The sequence below is a fragment of the Centroberyx gerrardi genome, chromosome 8 (genome assembly GCF_048128805.1).
Source record: "Centroberyx gerrardi isolate f3 chromosome 8, fCenGer3.hap1.cur.20231027, whole genome shotgun sequence".
Classification (NCBI taxonomy): domain Eukaryota; kingdom Metazoa; phylum Chordata; class Actinopteri; order Beryciformes; family Berycidae; genus Centroberyx; species Centroberyx gerrardi.
Window position 1 is genome coordinate 12,082,740 of NC_136004.1, and position 17,495 is coordinate 12,100,234.

At 41.1% G+C, this 17,495-nt stretch overlaps 2 protein-coding genes and 1 long non-coding RNA gene across 3 annotated transcripts; 2 read left to right on the forward strand and 1 right to left on the reverse strand.

Moving 5' to 3' along the window:
- Window positions 1–90: 90 nt before the first annotated feature.
- On the forward strand, window positions 91–5,126 carry LOC139930836 (uncharacterized). Its single transcript, XM_078285227.1, has 5 exons — window positions 91–259; window positions 1,202–1,942; window positions 1,982–2,271; window positions 3,164–3,247; window positions 3,350–5,126. Exons 1-5 carry the CDS (start codon window positions 205–207, stop codon window positions 3,353–3,355), a joined length of 1,176 nt encoding a protein of 391 aa, XP_078141353.1. The 5' UTR covers window positions 91–204; the 3' UTR covers window positions 3,356–5,126.
- Window positions 5,110–6,355, reverse strand: LOC139931058 (dual specificity protein phosphatase 18). Its single transcript, XM_071924454.2, has one exon. It carries the CDS (start codon window positions 6,150–6,152, stop codon window positions 5,598–5,600), a length of 555 nt encoding a protein of 184 aa, XP_071780555.1. The 5' UTR covers window positions 6,153–6,355; the 3' UTR covers window positions 5,110–5,597.
- A 3,131-nt stretch (window positions 6,356–9,486) lies between these two features.
- LOC139931080 (uncharacterized) lies at window positions 9,487–14,974 on the forward strand. The gene is made up of 3 exons (XR_011785498.2): window positions 9,487–9,647; window positions 10,322–10,848; window positions 11,456–14,974. It is a non-coding gene; the product is annotated as an uncharacterized LOC139931080 (long non-coding RNA).
- Window positions 14,975–17,495: the final 2,521 nt, after the last annotated feature.

Consider the following 17,495-nt stretch of genomic DNA (forward strand, 5'->3'; position numbering starts at 1 on the left):
TGTGGGTGGCAGTAACGAGCCGCTGATACAAAGTCTCCTCTGACGCTTCGCCTCTGAAGAAGACCGGGTTGTGTACACGGAAGCAGGAACCGGATTTGTCAACTGTCGACCTGTGTTTGTAACGGCGGATCCTCCTCGCAGTGTTTAGCGCAAGCGGAGGAAAATTAAATATATCTGGTGTGTGTTATTGTGTGCGTGGACGTAATGCGGAGGGTTTTCGTGATACTCACAGTGGTTTTGTGTTGCAGCTTCACCAGAGGTGAGTGGACTTTTGTGTCAGACAGCAGGTTTGGATATTTACTCATTTGCTCTTTCTAGATTCATGACCGACAGCATTGCCAGCTTCAACGTTGATGGAAATTTGAATTTTATTGCTACACCCATTGTTATCCAATGGCTCTTTGCCATATATTTACAGCAAACTTGGAAGCACAACACGTAATGGGGTGTCTTCCGGGTTTTTGTTATGCTGCCTTACAACCTTATAAGGGGGGGTTTGTGTAACCAGCTCGTGTATCAGACAGGTTTGACTCCTCCATAATTCCTGTCAGTGCAGATTAGTGTTTCTCAACCATGTCCTATCGAGACCCAATAGCATACACAGTTTCATTCAAACTAAACACTACAGCTGATTTCAGTGGCTGGTTCTCTTGGCTGGTTGAAGATGCTGGGTCATCAGCTGCTGTAGTGTTGAATAGAAATGAAACCTAGCTAGAGCCACTGATACTGTACTGTAATACATCACCTCTGAGACACTCAACACCGTCAAGAGGCTCTGAAATACTTGCCAAGCTGATACCTACGGCCGTGGAGTCTTTGATGAAAGCAAAAAGTGACAATTCATCCTTGTTTAATGGGTGTAGATTAACATAATAAGGTGTCTAACTATCAATATTAGGGTTTGAGGGATGAACTCAGATTTGGGGCGGGGCGGAGGGATAAAATAACAGTATATTGGTGCATCATTTGTTCTTACCCAGCCATTTCCATTTTTTTTTATTGTGCAGAATGGCTTTCCCTGGTCTCAATATGTTTGAGAGAGGGAACTTTTTTTTTCTTTATATAAGGTAGGCTTACCATTTGCATCTTATAAAGAGCAAAGAATGTGTATGGCTGCCTGGCTGTGCACAGAAACCTATTTTACTGAAGAAAAAAAACCCCAACATATTTTCTGCTGTTTTTTTTTTTTTTTCACTTACAGGAGCACCTTCCCAAGGTAGCAATGGTGCACCCCCTGGTGCCCAAATACAACAGGAAACACCTCCAAAGCCTGAAAAGGGAGGGGAACCAGGGGACCAAAAGCAAGATAAAAAGACAGTGAAAACCAGTGAGATCGCAGTAGCAGCAGATGGAGACAAGGGCAAGACAGAAGCAGACTCGGATAAAAAGCAAGATACAAAGACAGTGAAAACCAGTGAGATCCAGGTAACAGCAGATGGAGACAAGGGCAAGACAGAAGCAGACTCGGATAAAAAGCAAGATACAAAGACAGTGAAAACCAGTGAGATCCAGGTAACAGCAGATGGAGACAAGGGCAAGACAGAAGCAGACTCGGATAAAAAGCAAGATACAAAGACAGTGAAAACCAGTGAGATCCAGGTAACAGCAGATGGAGACAAGGGCAAGACAGAAGCAGACTCGGATAAAAAGCAAGATACAAAGACAGTGAAAACCAGTGAGATCCAGGTAACAGCAGATGGAGACAAGGGCAAGACAGAAGCAGACTTGGATAAAAAGCAAGATACAAAGACAGTGAAAACCAGTGAGATCCAGGTAACAGCAGATGGAGACAAGGGCAAGACAGAAGCAGACTCTGACAAGAAGCAGCCTGGAGGGGGAGCTGATAAGAAGCCACCATCAGACAGTGCTGACGCGCCAGCAGATCACACGTCAAAGGGTGGAAAGGAAATGGAACCTGAGAATGAAAAGTCAGGAAAGAAAAGTTCGAAGGACAAGCCAGAGGATGGGCCTAAGGATACAGCACCAATAGAAGTCGCCAAAGATCAGCCATCGAAGGAAACTAAGAAGGGAGAACAAGCAGGGGAAACTAACAAACCAGAATCAGATTTAGTTGTAAACACCAAGAACGGCGAGCCAAAAAAGAATGAAAAGCCTGCAGTGGGACCCAAGAAGGAAGAGTCAGGAGACAATTCTATTTCTAACCTATCTGGAGTAAAAGATGAGGCAGAAAGCAGTCACTTCTTTGCCTACCTTGTCACTACAGCTGTGTTGGTGGCAGTGCTTTACATCGCTTACCACAACAAGCGTAAGGTACATGGCCTTTAAAATTACTTTTCACTCTGACTTTACTTCTACTTTACTCCTACTTCCTTATAAATCAACTAGTCACATCTAAACCCACTTGCTATGTTTCCGCTGACCCAAATTTCACTGACAAATGTCGTGGTTGTCATCAGAGAACTAATACGTACTTCTTTTTGTTCTAACAATTTGGAAATTATATTTTAGGAAACAAAGAAAGTACGAGCCTATTTCCATTTCAGACCTGTTTTTGAATAGCATGCAGCAAATTAATCGGACCATAATTTAACTTAGTATTTGCTGAACAGTCTAGTAGGAAGGAACCTGAAATGAGAGTTCCATGCAGTGCGCCAGACACTTGGTGTATTTTGATACACAGTGTCTCGTGCACCTTGAGATAGATCTTCCTCATCCTGTTATTCATGGAACTGCCGACAGCCTGAATGCACTTGGAACTCAGTCCAAGTAATTTGCCTACAACTGGTTATTTGGCACATGGGGTCAGCTTGTAATTTGCAATGGTAAATGCACTTTCTGGTGCAAACAGGTACATGGTACAACTGTTTGAATGTCGTTTTCCCCATTTTAACTGAACTGTCTAGTAATGTATGATGCCACTGGCAAAAGTTTGCATAATGGACAAGTCTGGTCTTTCCCATCAGGATATATTGTTGAAAAGTTTGATTCTCACTGGTGTCTCTGAATTATAACATGGACTGTAGCAACAACCTGTCCCAGTGGAAGCATTATAATTTGACCTGTGGTAGTTATTTGGTGTATATTATAGTGTTATTATGATGTACATATCTATTTTTTCAGGCTTTTTCAGGGAAGGTGGGCACTACCTGTTACTGTGTAATGGACACAGATTAATATTTTATTCATTTTTTCTTTCCGTCAGATAATTGCCTTTGTTTTGGAAGGAAAGAAATCAAGATCGGCACGTCGGCCCAAATCCACAGAATACCAAAAGCTGGAGCAGCATGTAAGTTGTTGATAGGAAGAAATGTATTTTCCCTCTCTAGTTCAGAAATCAGTATCATTAAATGTTTTTGTGAGTACTGAATTCTCTCCATTTTTCTTTCAGATGTGAACTTGTGTCTTGAAGCCATTGCCTAGTGCAGCTAAATACACTGTGGGTTGTTAGAAGAAGGCAAGTGGATATTGGTGATAGATATTTTCTTTGGTGTAATCTGTATTGATTTCACTTTCTGTGTTTTAAATGGAAATACTATTTTGTACCTTTAGATGCTTATTGCATGACTATGCAGATGACGCTGTTGCCTTATTAAGGGAATTAGTGAAAATCAATAGAGGTAAAATAAGCATGCTGTTTTTGCACTTGTGTTGTTATGCCACTTGTTAGGCAATCACGTTTTGTCATTTGACCTGACTAAGGTACTGACTCAGGATATTTTAGTAGCAGATGAATTTATTAGCTTTTCAGATTCCAACCTTGTTTGTACAGTACACTAGTGATTGCATTGCGTACCCAAATAAGCCATTTGAATTACTGTAAGATATTGGCATTGCACCATTCCATTGATGAAGGACCTTCTTAATGTGTATCAGATAAATTTAGCATTTATTTTACAAGTATAAAAATTGCATTTGGATGTACTGAAGTACAATGTTGGGATGTCTGCTTGCTTTCACGACCAAATGGTGTTGGCCAGATGAATGTAATAGTGACCTGTTTTCCTAATGAGAGGCTAGCATAGTGCTCACCCACTGTAACTCCCTAAGGAGGAAAGGCGGGGACATGTTTTTCCGTATTTAACTGACAGATTAAGCCCACTCTCAAACTGACATTAAACATTTTAATGATGATTCAACCACTGGTGGGGTGTTGGGCACACATCCTCTTATTTCTCCAGGCTGTATTAACATTTTAAGCACAACAATCTGTGTGCTGGGACTGGTGTGGTTGAAATGTTGAATTATCTGTGAACTCTGAGACAGTCTGGTTCCTATGTGGGTGTCCAACACCTCTATAGCTGATTAATTTAAAGCCTTATTAAGCCTTGTATCAGTTGCTGTTTTATGTGGGAACTCCAGGATCCAATGTTGATTTTTTTTTGATTGTTTTGTCTGGGGAAACCGGACAGCAGTTGCACTTTTTGACAGTTGAGAGTGCAATATTGGAGAAAAATCATGGATGTGGGCATACGTTAATCACTATTGAATTGGATTAAATCTTTACCCTACAATAGCTGTGTGTGTTTATGTTCACAGTGATGACATTCCCCAAGGAGATAACTGACCTGTGCCAAATTGCAAATGGTTTGACTGAGTCAGTGTCATTTTCTCTCGTGCCTGCTCCCTGAATCACCACTATATTTCTACCGGAGTTCCATTTCTTACAGAGCTTAATGTTCGCTATTGTTGTAATATTATGGAAAGCCGTTTCTGCTTAAAGTAAATAAATATAGCATTTTCTTTTTTATTATGAAATATGCAACAAAACAATCATTTCCATTATCTGATTTCTCACAATACACAGCTCTTAATATAAAGTATTTTACATTCTTCAACATGGGAAGTATTCCACCAATGAAATTTCTAGAAGGTAAAAATTTGAAAGAATCACTGGAACATAGTCATAATATAACATAAGATTAAGATAAGATTAGATTGTTCTTGCATACCTGTAAAATTAATTATTAGATGTTTTCATTTTCATAACTAAATGGCTTTAGTCAATTTAGTGGCTTGCTCAATGGTATTTATTTTACTTTACAGGAATGGCTATCCATATCCATTATCCTGCTGTCGTTCAAATGTAGATGTGGTTTTGCACACTGCATTTGTGTGTGCTGGACCGAAGATCAACATTGATATTAAAATAAATGCCTTTTGAACTTTCTGCCTCAAATGATTTGTATCCATTAACTGCCCTCACTGTCACAACTGCTTCAGCTGTAGAGCTGATTCATTACTTTCCTGAGTTCTCACCTCTTACTGTAAATCACTGTACACTGAGCCTGTCATCCTGCAGGCCCATGACAATTTAGCAGGGAATAGATTAGGGCCTATCATTACTTTACAGGACTAAACAGCGGACTCATCACAATCAAAAGCTGTCATGGACATGAAAGACCTCAGTTGAGTAGACAAAATCGTCCTCGGTAACAGGGTTACCCAAGCTTTTTCAAACCGAAGTCCTCCATATGATATGATTTTGTCCCAAAGTTTTTAATGTGGTTAGATATTTGGTGGAGAACTGAACCAAGTGTACAACAGCCACATCCATATATTCCTAAATTGTGCACAATTTCAAAAATCCCCTCAAGGCCCATACTTTCAGAACCACTCTCAAATAACAGCATATCGCTTCAAATTGGCAGCATATTCCTGGCCTCCTCCTCATAGATGTCCGGTATTTCCCCCATGGAGGAGGCCACCATTCGGACCGTGGTGCACCCGCGGAGCTCTCTCTCATATCGGATGAGCTGCTTCCAGAAACCGATATTCGGCCTCACCATGGGCCGACAAGACTTCACCCATCTGTAGGCGTCCAGCAGAGTCATGTCGCGCTGCTTCATCAGATATGCAATACAGAGGGTGGCGGAGCGACTCACGCCGGCGTTGCAGTGCACCAGCGTGCGGCCGCCGCGCTCCGCGACCTGCTGTATCTGACGTGCCACTTCATCAAAGTGCTCACCGAGAGGAGAGGCCGGGGAGTCGGCCACAGGGAGGTGGATGTACTCCAACCCGGGAGGAGGCGTGCTGCAGCTCCGGGTCTCGGTCACATTGATGATGCAGGTTATGTTGAACCGAGATACCAGGGAGGCATCGTTAGCCGCCCTGCCGTTACTCAGGTAGAGTTGATCGGTGACTTGGCACAGGCCAGACAGTGTTGCGGGACCCGACTGATGCATACACAGCATGTACGGCTGCCTCAATCACAGTGGCCCAGACAGCTAGTGAATATGAAGTAGCAGACTAGCAGGAAGCTAAACTACACTCACAAGACACGCAGCATCACAGCGTGGTGTGACTGCAAGTTAACGAATGTAAAGTAGCCGCTTGTGTGCCGCTCTGCAGTTATCGCGTGGATGTAACGATCCACAGAGGTACAACGACAATGTTGACTCTCCAAATATGCTGGTCGTTTGCCAAGCAGCCTGTTAACACTGTTGTAAGGCAACTCGGCGAGGCCAAACTTATGTACGCGCTCACGTACACTATCGCCCCCAGCTGGATGGGGTATGCATGGACTGGAAGTTTTGTTTACATGTTTCCTGATTACCTATGATCTACTGTAACAGTGGTTCCCAAAATGCTTGAGGAACTTGTAGGGGGTCTACAGCAACATGCAGAAAAAATAGTAATATTGTCAATAGGTTTGAAATATTACATAATGAGAGAAATGGACCGTATGAATTGTGGCTATAGTTGTATAGCCATCTACCTACAGTAGACAGGTATACAGGTTTGTACCTACAAACCTACAACCTTTGTACCAATTACCAATTCTAGCTGTGGAGGATTAAGTCCGCCATTTCAACCAATCAACCAACCAATCAATCAATTAATCAGCCAATCAATCTATCTATCAAAGCACAGAGAAAAAGAAGTAAGTGAATAAATGTATTAATAAATCAATTAAATTGATTTATCAAGTATAAATAAATTGGGAACTAAATGAATTAATAGCCTAATTAAATTTAAATAACAAAGATAAAAGGAAATATATGACTATAAGATGAATAATTGTTTTGTTTGTTTTTCATGCATGTATTGAATTTATTTTATTGCATTTGAGTTCATTTACCTCCAACATAATGCTAATGAGGGTGTGTCAATTAAATCCTTGTGGGTTGTACTGGTTGTACCCAGGGCCGGATAACCAACCACAGGGCCCCTGGCACACATGTCCTATTGGGCCCCCCGTCCTCTCAGTACACACCCACACACAGTAACTCAAGATACCAGCCTGTTCACAAACAATACAAACATAAACCTTCTACAGATTCAAAGTAATCTGAAACTCATTTTTAGCCATTACAAACTGCCATTCCTTCTATCTAGAGCTCGCTTATTCAATTTGAAAATTATAAAATCTGTCCAACAACAAGGCAAGCTTTAGTTTTAGGTGGTGGGGCTTCCCTTTGTTTACATTTGGATTGCAAGTTGTGGCTTTAAGAAGGCAAGGTGACAGGTGGCGGGAATGCAGGACCAAAAACATTGTTAAATGTTGAAATTTATTGAAAAGGGACTCAGGATATTTTGGGGCCCCTGGTGGTCTGGGGCCCCAGGGCATGTGCCCGGTCGGTAATACAGGCATGGTTGTACCCATAGTCCTACCTGACTCACGGTTGATCAATATCTGCCTGTGTAGATCATTGCCTTTACCATGCTCTCACTGTTTATATTGTTTACATACAAAACTAGTTAGCTAGAGTACAAGTGATGGCTTGGTACAGGCAAAGGATAGCTAGAGAGACTTGTCCTTTGTCAAACAAAGCTGAAATGAATGTCGTTATTTGCTTTTTCTCATGAAGTTAGTCTACTGGCTGAGAATTTGGTCGAGCTGCTCTGGCTGCAGGACATAATCATCTGAAAGTGTTTGTAAAGGGCTGAGTCTTCACTGACTTTGCTGGTTTGATTAGCCTTCTACTCCTGAATCTACAATACCAGCCAGAGATGGTGAATAAAATTAAGTCTCTGACCACACCCACCAACTCATCTTATTAGCATAAGGGAAGGGAAAATAAATAAATATAGGCTATTTAATGTGTATTAGTGTATAACAAAAATAGATTCCTCTAAGTTAGGAATTAAATTACTATATTAATTTTATCTTGTTATTTATTTGTTCATTAATATATTTATTTCCCAGTGTGTCTATACTTTTATTGATTTTTTTAAATGTATTTAGCCTATTTATTTATGTCCCTTTTTCAGTGTGCTTTTGTTTATATTTCTTTAGTTTATATTTGTATTTCCCCTTTTCTATCTATCAATCTATCTATCTATCTAAGAGCTGAGGTTTTATAGCTAACCTAAACTATTATAGCTATTATTATTAACTAAGTATTTAAATCTAATTATTAACTATTATTAATTAAGCCTATAGCCTATACCTTTTATTGATCAATCACAAAAAATAATATACAAGTGTAGCCTACACAACGACTCGACTGGACTTCCTATTATCTTCCTGTAGAGACTCATAGTGTGTCTGACAGCCAGTGGACTTACTGACTTTATGGTATATCGTATCTTTTTATCTCCTATGTAGGCTACTCCTCTATAATAGGCTAGTTAGGGCTTATGGATTTGCTGTTATATTTAGGCCTATATAATGTCCTTCTAAAATTTATTCTAGGGTTATAGTTCTTTTCCAACCAGCTACAACACACAGGCCACCTCTTGTTGTAGCCTGTAGCCTGTTGTTACTCAGCCTATGGATTGAATGAAATGGAGACTACTTTAGTGGACTTAGATGACGAGCTTTCTTCTTCCTCTCTATAAGCTGTGTATACCTTATGAAAAAGAATTATAGGCTACTCATCTAAAGCTGCATTTTATAAGAATAGTCTACACAAATATCACAGCAAAACTTTAAGTCGCTGTAGGAATATCACAGCGATATTATAGTAGATTAAAAAAAACCAAAACCACGATAAAGTCGCTATAAATTCACTTATGAGTACCACGAACACACTACAAATCCCTATAGAAATAGTATAGCGATATACCATAGCGTACAAATACCATAAAGTACAATAAGGAGGTCACTGTTAACTCTTCACAACTGAGCATCACAGACACACTGTGTCCCTAATATTACAGCAATATTGTGGTGATTTCTGTAGCAGAGCCTGTATGCTGTGTGTTAGTTGTGTGCCTGGTGGAGATGATGCCCGGAGGCAGTCCCACCGCTCGGTTGCCCGGGGAACACAGATGGTGGATGAAGGGCGCATACAAAAGACCGTAAACCTGTGGCAGCTGGAGACCGAGACTATTGACTATTCAAGTCTAGGTAGCCCTGCCTACTCAAAGCCATCTGCGTATACTGTTTAATTCCTCCGAACCAAACACTTTTCTTTGTTCAGGAGCTTCCGTCTCCACTTAGCCTATATTTTCCCTGGACTCGTCAGTGCGCAGCTGTTTGTGGCACTCCCAGATTTGCTTGGCTCAGCTCGGCGGCCATATAGACGAGGCTCAACCGCGGCTTATGTTAGTGCGTAACGTGGATGCGGGGTATAGGCGACCGGTCCCGCTTTTTTGAAGGCGAAAATCACACAGACGGCGTCTATTTGCAAGCTCGACAGCTTTGTCTTCAGCATGGAAGAAGGTCTGATGGTGGCACCAAACGCTCTCGTCGCACCATTTGATGCTGCGGGACAGGTGCATTCTGAACCTGGAGATCACTGGTAGGAAAATGGCTATCTAGGCTATCCGAATTCCTATTATTGTGTTTTTGTGTTTTTTCATAAAACGTTTCATATCATTTGGAGAAAACAATTTTGATCAATTTTTATGTAAAAAACAAACAAACACCAAATAATAATAATAACACTGATTCGCTCAACTGCCTCCCGATAAATGGGCCAAATGTCTTTGCTTGTAACCTAACATCGTTGTAGGTTATACATGTTGTGATATAGGCTTATTTGATATAGACAACTTATTTATCATGTTCTAGGATAGAAGACAGGTTAGACTTAAGGTTTACATTTCATTGTTGACAATAGAGGCTATATATATATGTATATATATATATAGGCCTATATAATCTATAGATGGTCGTCCATCTCCAGGTAGACCTATATAGCTTGAGCTGCAGCCATAATATTTCTGGATTGAACAAGACACATGAAAGGTCTAATTAACAGATTTAATGTCATCCTGAGCTATGGTGTTACATCCCTATGCTTAGGCTATTCCATGATTGTATTTCCTTTATGTTTTTAGAGTGTGGTAAAGCAAAATACAACATCTAAAGCAAGCAAAAGCACAGTGAATCATCTACATCAACAGAAACCACAGATATTTATAATTGATTGCAATCTGTTTGACAACTATTCAATGTGCTGTTGGCTTTTAGGTGGACTTCGCACTGGATACACCTACAGACCAGCTGGCATGTCAACAGTCAGGATACTGGGAGGATCCAAATGGGAAACTAGAGCAGGACAGGTATGTGTACAGGCTGGATTTTCTTTATTAAAATCAAGAGGGGGATACGTTTGCACTGTTACCCAGTATCAGATAAAATACAGCAGGGGGATTTAAATGCATTGTTTCACCAGTTAGCTGAATAATATGAATATATTTAAAGTGGGTCATCTTTAAGCAGTGAGTCTCAGTGTGTCAGATTCAGATTCACAACCCGTTATTTAATAGTCTTTGACCTAGGCCCTTAAGAATCAGCAAAAACAGTGAGAACAAACAATCCTTGGGTAGCTTGGGAGGACAGGTGGGTTGCGTTCCACTTTCTGCTGCTTTGTGTTGTGTGTTCCTCTCCAGTTACGCTGAAGAAAAGGCAGAGCCGGGCTCTCATTGGACCTCGCTGGACTGCTGGCAACATCACTCGACCACAGGCTGCCCTCTGCTGTGCTGCTTCGCACACTGGTACAGTATTTCTCCCAACGCTGTAGATTTACACCGCAGTGACTTTTATTTCCCTTCTATTCACTTTTAACTCTACAGTGACTTGTCATATAACTCCGGATGAATATACCGGCAGTGCCAGATTTTACAGGACTCGTCTTGCCTTTTGTCCAGATATATGTCTCTCTGTGTATGTGTGTAAAGCCTCTGTGCTGGATGAGAGTGCCGATAAACGGGGGGTGGACAGATAGAACGTGAGGGATTAGTTAAGTGTTGATTCATAAATCTCTGCCACATTTGCGGCAGACCTTTCCAGAATTATGGTTAAGAGGAGAGATAAACCAAGCTGAAAGTGGAGACCGTGACCAAATCAGATTGGCATAATCTGCTTTTGAGGTTCATTACTCAACATTATGCAGGATTATCCTGAAAAAGTGTTTGTCAGTTGAGTTGCGAGGACAAAAATAACGGGGAATGTGGGAGTGTATTCATGTTGAGTGTTGAGGAGGAGTTGCTGGTGATGGGAATCAGAAATCAGAAAAAATCACATCATCAATCAGCTCAGTATTTCTCTCTTAGCTGCTGTTTCCTCATGACTGTAACAGTTGGCGTGTCATTTCTCCTGCAGTGACTGACGCCCGATGCCATGCTTTTAGATGGAGACGATGAAGGACCAACCTTTCCCCCGCTGTGTGACGGACCGCTTTGTACCGCAAAGACGACTTCTGCTGCCGTTGTGTGTTACTCAAACGGGAGTTGAGGTGTTCCAAACGCCACCACCGCTGCTAGCAGAGAGCCGTCTCGGACATTTCCCTCTCGTCTAAATAGAACCACATTTCATGCCATAAATAGCAAATGGGTGCCGTTTGAGTCCAGAGTGATTTGCCGCAGTGTTTGTCTTTCCCTTCTCCCTTTAAATTTGTGTGAGTGGGGGGTGTCTTTTCCCCCGTCTGTGAATAATACTAACCTAGCTTCATCCACTCCCACACTCTTTTTGGCTGATGAAAGCACTGACACTGCAGTCAGCGAACACCTCTCTCCTGCCTCTTCTGGGGCTGTGTGCTGTGTCCTCTTCACGCTGTAACCTTGGTTACTGTGCCTAACACCTTGCTCACCTCCCGCTACATTTGACACCTTAACTCCAAGTGGTGTTTTAATGGCAAAGTCCTGTCTGGTAATTCCTCATTAGGCCAGCATATATCTATCCCATGCTCTGACACTTTAAGGTGGCAGTCTTAATAGTAGAAGTCTGTTTTCATGTCCAGAATAAGTAGTTTTCTCACATTTTGAGAATATGTGGTTTATAAGTTCATTTTGTTTTCCGATACCTGCTAATTCTGGTTTGCTGACAACTTTTTATATACCGCTCTTCAAAGTTTGACTTGACTGTAGTGTGTGTGTGTATGTATGTGTGTGTGTGTATGCATGTATGTGTGTGTGTGTGCATGTGCGTGCATATGTACTGTACGTGCGTCTGTGTTTGTATGTGCGTGTGTGTGTTCCTGTCTGTTTTAAGGCTGATAAAACATATTTTTGTGTGCAGACAGACAGCACTTGAATCGTACTGGGCCTTATCCCCGAGCTGCTATCTGTTTTACCTCAGTGAGCAAACCTACAGAATGCCTTAAGCTGTTCTTCTGGCATTCCTTATCTACTGAACGTACCGGACAAGGGTCAGAATACTTACAAATGATTCTGAGCGTTTGTTTTAACCTCAGTGAAGTACCAGATGGGTGGGGTTTGCCACATATAACAATACCTGTGATCTATACACAGGAATCACAGGAATGCATTTGAAAAGTAAAGGAGTATACTTTTCTGTGATTGACACCTGCTGGCGTTAAACCCCACTCTGTGATATTTCAGCAAGTTGAACCAAATGCTACTATTTATTTGTAAATGGTGTTTTACCCAGGTCTGAAACATTACTAACAATATCTCACTAATATCTAACAGTACTAATGTCTGCTAACAGATGGATTATTACTAACCTGTACTCTGAATGCTGATGGCTGGCCTTGTTCTTTCTAACACACTGACCTGACTAACCCTCTGCTTTATGCCCGCAGTCCGATGCACAGAAGCCTCTCTCATGATCCTGCAATCCTTCTTCTCCTAGAAATCGGCTATTCAGATTGACCTTGACGTTTGGTTGGGAACGTGTCATTCACAAAAACAAAACAACAACAACAAAGAAACAAGCAAATACAAAATGTGTAAGTGGGCATGGTGAGAAGGGTTTCAGGACTTGGGATGGGAAATGTTATTAACCACAAGATGAAAAAGAGGAGCAGAAACGACTGCCAATATCAAACTGGGTTGACCACATACTTGTGTTTGGCAGAATCCCCTCGATATTTATCTGATTCCAAACGGTATTTCCATGCCATGTCACACTTCACAGGCCGGATTTGTTTCCTCAGAGACCAAATGTGTGCTTCTGCCTGCACACTGTGTGGTCAACCTTTTGAAGGTGAGTGCCTGGCTTGTCGTCGCCACAGGCAGTGCAGCAAGACACAAGCCAAGCAAACCTCTCCGTCTCCGCTACTAACTTGGTGTGGTGAATATACTAACAACGGTGAGGCTGTACCAGTCCACCCCGACTTCTGCTCTCACTAACATCTCCGTTCTCTCTCCGACTAAAACATTTCAGTCCTGATACCTGTAACCGACCTATCACACGTCTCTTTCTGTTACTCCTCGATCAGAGCAAAGCATGTCCTGTAATACCCTGCGTGGTACCACTGTAATAATGAGTGGTGCCATTGTTTATTAACAGAGCATCATATTCCATTTCATGGATGCTTTTATCCAAAATGCATTACAGTACCATGAGTATCCCAGTGAGAATCAAACCCCATAAATCTGCTAGTGTCAGTGACATGCTCTACCACCTGAACTACACAGGGCCACAAATTATGATTGCAATAAATGACTCTCTTCAGTCATTATGAACCAGCAGAGGTGGAAAGTAAGTAAGTACATTTACTCAAGTGCTGTACAATTTTGAGGTGCTGGCACTTTACTTGAGTATTTCCATTTATACTTTTACTCCGACGGCTGTAGTTACTAGCTACTTTGCAGAATAAGGTTTTACATGCAAAACATACAATAATCTCATAAAATATGATGCATTGTTAGAGTTTAAACTACCCAACGGTATATGGAGTAGTTAAACTTGGCACCACCTGGACCACCTACAAAATTAAAGTACTTCTTACAGGTTAATGCCTCAATAATTTAACACTCTGAAAGGGACCGTTCTTCAGAATGAGTACTTTTACTTTTGAAACTTGAGTACAATTTACTTCTATACTTTTACTTCTTTACTTTTACTCAAGTAAAATTTTTAATGCAGGACATTTACTTTTATGGTATTGCTACTTTTACTTAAGTAGAAGATTTGAGTACTTTTTCCACCACTGTGAACAAGCCAGACAGTCTTGTTCCCCAACAAGCTACTAACATGTTCTAAAGTTAAATTAACAGATACTAACCTGAGGAGCTTTTAATCGCTCCCCACACACTAACAAACTAACCTACTAATGAACTAATAATCTAACAAACTAACTAAAATGACTAACTTTGTGCTGAGTGTCACAGAGAATTGGTGGAGCAACCTGTCCTGAACAGGAGGATGTTGCATCACATGACGAATGCACTAACAGAACAAGTTTTAAACTTAGCTGAGTGATTGTGAGTGTTTCTGTGTGTCTATATGTGTGTGGGAGAGTGCGTATGTGTCTATGTGTGTGTGTGTGTGTGTGTGTGTGAGAGAGTGAATGTGTGTGTGTGTGCATACAATTGCTTGTGAGTTTGTGGATATATCTGTGCTTCTGCATATGTGAACTTCATAATATTCCAGTTTGGATGAGTGTCTCTGTGTGTTTTCTAAAACAATAATATGGCATAGCAATGCGGTCCTCATTCACAAATCCACATGGGTCCAGTTTAGCACCAGACTGCCTATCTCAGCAGAACTATCAACCTTGCACTTCTCAAACCACACAATGTGTGGTTGTTATCATTAAGAGGAATTAAATGTACACCACTGGTGTTTTGCACCTTATTGTGATTGAATCAGTTGTCTTCATTATACACTTACTGCTTTTCTAATCGCCTACTATGTAATAAACTACTTTCAGATATAAAGAAAACATGTTTTGTTGTCTCTGTTCTTGATTTTTCCATGAAAAATTGCAACACCCAGGATGTCCAGGATGAAAAAAATCCATGTAACAGTTCATTCCCACAGGCAAGCATTCAAAATGTCCATATGGCAAGTAAAAGTTATATAGGAGTCCCACCCTGGAAAATGATTTCTGCACCCAGCTGGAAGTTACGAGGTATTTTATTTCTATGGCAATGTGAAGTGCCAGCTCCTGGAGTGCCATTTCCCTAAACACCATCTTTACTCTCCTGATTGCTGTAATCATACGGCAGCATGATTACTGCCACAGCATGTTCATAGCATGCAGCGTCCTGCAGTATGTGTTTACAACACCTGTGACTAACAATCTCTCAGCCCTCCTTCAACAGAAAAGGGCGTTTGTCGCAGCCTGCTCCAGTCTCAAGGAGCTAGAATCCAGTAAGAATACATAATGGGGATTATATCATGTTTATCGGCTATTTATGTTTCATTTCATTCGGTCAGGTACTTTTCTTTTTGTTTGTGGTTTCTGTGTTTGAACTACCAGGAGTATTTATCCCAGAGGAGGAATACAGCTGGAGTTAAGGAAAGTGTAATCTAAGTGCCCTAGATTAGTCACATTTCTTTCTTTCTTTCTTTCTTTCTTTCTTTCTTTCAACAATGTATCACACAAGTCTGGCACCATTGTAAATCACTGAAATGCAGAGTAAAAGCTGCATTCATATCAATGAGAAAATATTTTGTTATTCCTATGTCCAGAAGTTACATCTGTAGGTTCATGAGCATTAACAAGCTATGGATGCCATGTCACTAAAAAAAGAAAAACTGTGTGAATGGAAGAACAAGAGAAGTCTACTCAAAGCAATTTCCCAGGGGATAGGGGCGCATTTATGTCATTTAGCATAAAAGTTCTAGCTGTGGGTTTATACCTTATATAGTTACTCATGTTTACAATTGATAGAAGATAATTAGATTCTCATGTGCCACTTCCTAAGGGGGATTTACCCTATAACAGTCTTACTCTGCTGCATACTGATCATGATACTTATGACCTCTGTCACTGTTGTAATGTATCCACATATTTCACATTAGGACACATTTCAAGACTTCCATGCATGCAGTGTTACAGCAGGGGGCAGCAACTTGCCAGGTTAGAAGAGCTGAGGCTGTTTGCTGCAGTGGATGCTCTGCCTCAAGCCTATGGATGTTCTGCCCATATTTACTATACTACAAATGTTTGTGACAGTGCAGCAATTTTGAAATATTCAACCTTTCATTTGATGTTGGCACGCCAGATATTTACAGCACAAGGGGGAGACTGGGGCAATGGCCACAGTGGATTAAAGTATAAATTAGCTACAAACTAAATGTTTATTAATTACTGAAATCTGCATTTTTAAAATGAGATGACCCAGCGAAACACACACAGTTTTTTATCTTGCAAAGGAAGAGTGCAGGACAGACTTGGGTCTCTTAGTCATATGTTTTGAAAAGTGTCTTGTGGAAACTATGCACACAATAAGTTCTTTAAGTATCTCAACTTACAAGGAACCAGTGAATTAAAAAGCAGTTTTCACCTTTAAACTCTTGATACAACACAAAACACACATACACACACACGCTCTCTCTCTCTCTCTCACACACACACACACACGCGCACACACATTCACACACAGATTTATATGATTGTAATTTGGATTATAGAAATATACTGTTTACTATTATTTGTTCCAGATTTCTCACTAATACATTGTATGGGAAATGTATATAAATAAATAAAAAATCCTGCACATTGTTATTAGTCTGTGCTTTTTGTTTTCTGGTCACTGCATGCTCAGGAAATTAAGTTAGAATGTATGTTAGTGAGAGGTGCAAATCAACTTTTGCAAATTTCCTTCCCCCTCTAATCTTTGTTGCTATAGATACCAGGGTCAAAGGTCACCAATGACATTTGAGCCACCAGAGCATTCCTCAACATGGACAGCCATGACCACAGGTGCCATGTCCTCATTTATTCATTCATTTATTTACTCCAGCCAAATGTTCTTTAGCGTGTGTGTGTGAGAGAGAGAGAGAGAGGGGGGTATTGTGTTGCATGCTGACACATCCAGCCCCCCCCCCCCCCCCCCCCCCCCCCCCACCTCAGTAGACGCTCATTCCAGCCTCCTCTTTGCTCGTGTCAGACAAAGGGGTTCTGCTCTCCATTTGAGCCCGATGTGATCCAGATGACGGGGGTTTCCATAGGTAGGAGCAGCGGGGCCCAGGGTCTTCATGGGTCAGCTGTAATTCACCACAGAGCTCAGAGAGCAGAGTCTTAACACACACAACTCCTCACACAACAGTGAGGCTCCACTTATAGTCTTGAATATCATACAAACTCCGGTTCAAAGGCAGGTATGTTGGGATGGAAAACGCTAATCGGCTTAATGATGTTCACTAGTTAATGGTTATTTTTTTGCCAGTCTTTGAAAATACACTGTGTTACGATGTGAATGCTTGACGTTACGGAGACTTGAGT

What these genes read in the sequence shown, in the direction of transcription:
- LOC139930836 (XM_078285227.1), top strand. Translation starts at nt 205, where the DNA reads ATGCGGAGGGTTTTCGTGATACTCACAGTGGTTTTGTGTTGCAGCTTC. An exon ending in TGAAAAGTCAGGAAAGAAAA is followed by an intron (nt 1,943 to 1,981) that starts GTTCGAAGGACA and finishes CTAAGGATACAG; the next exon opens with CACCAATAGAAGTCGCCAAA. An exon ending in CTTACCACAACAAGCGTAAG is followed by an intron (nt 2,272 to 3,163) that starts GTACATGGCCTT and finishes TCTTTCCGTCAG; the next exon opens with ATAATTGCCTTTGTTTTGGA.
- LOC139931058 (XM_071924454.2), bottom strand. Translation starts at nt 6,152, where the DNA reads ATGCTGTGTATGCATCAGTCGGGTCCCGCAACACTGTCTGGCCTGTGC.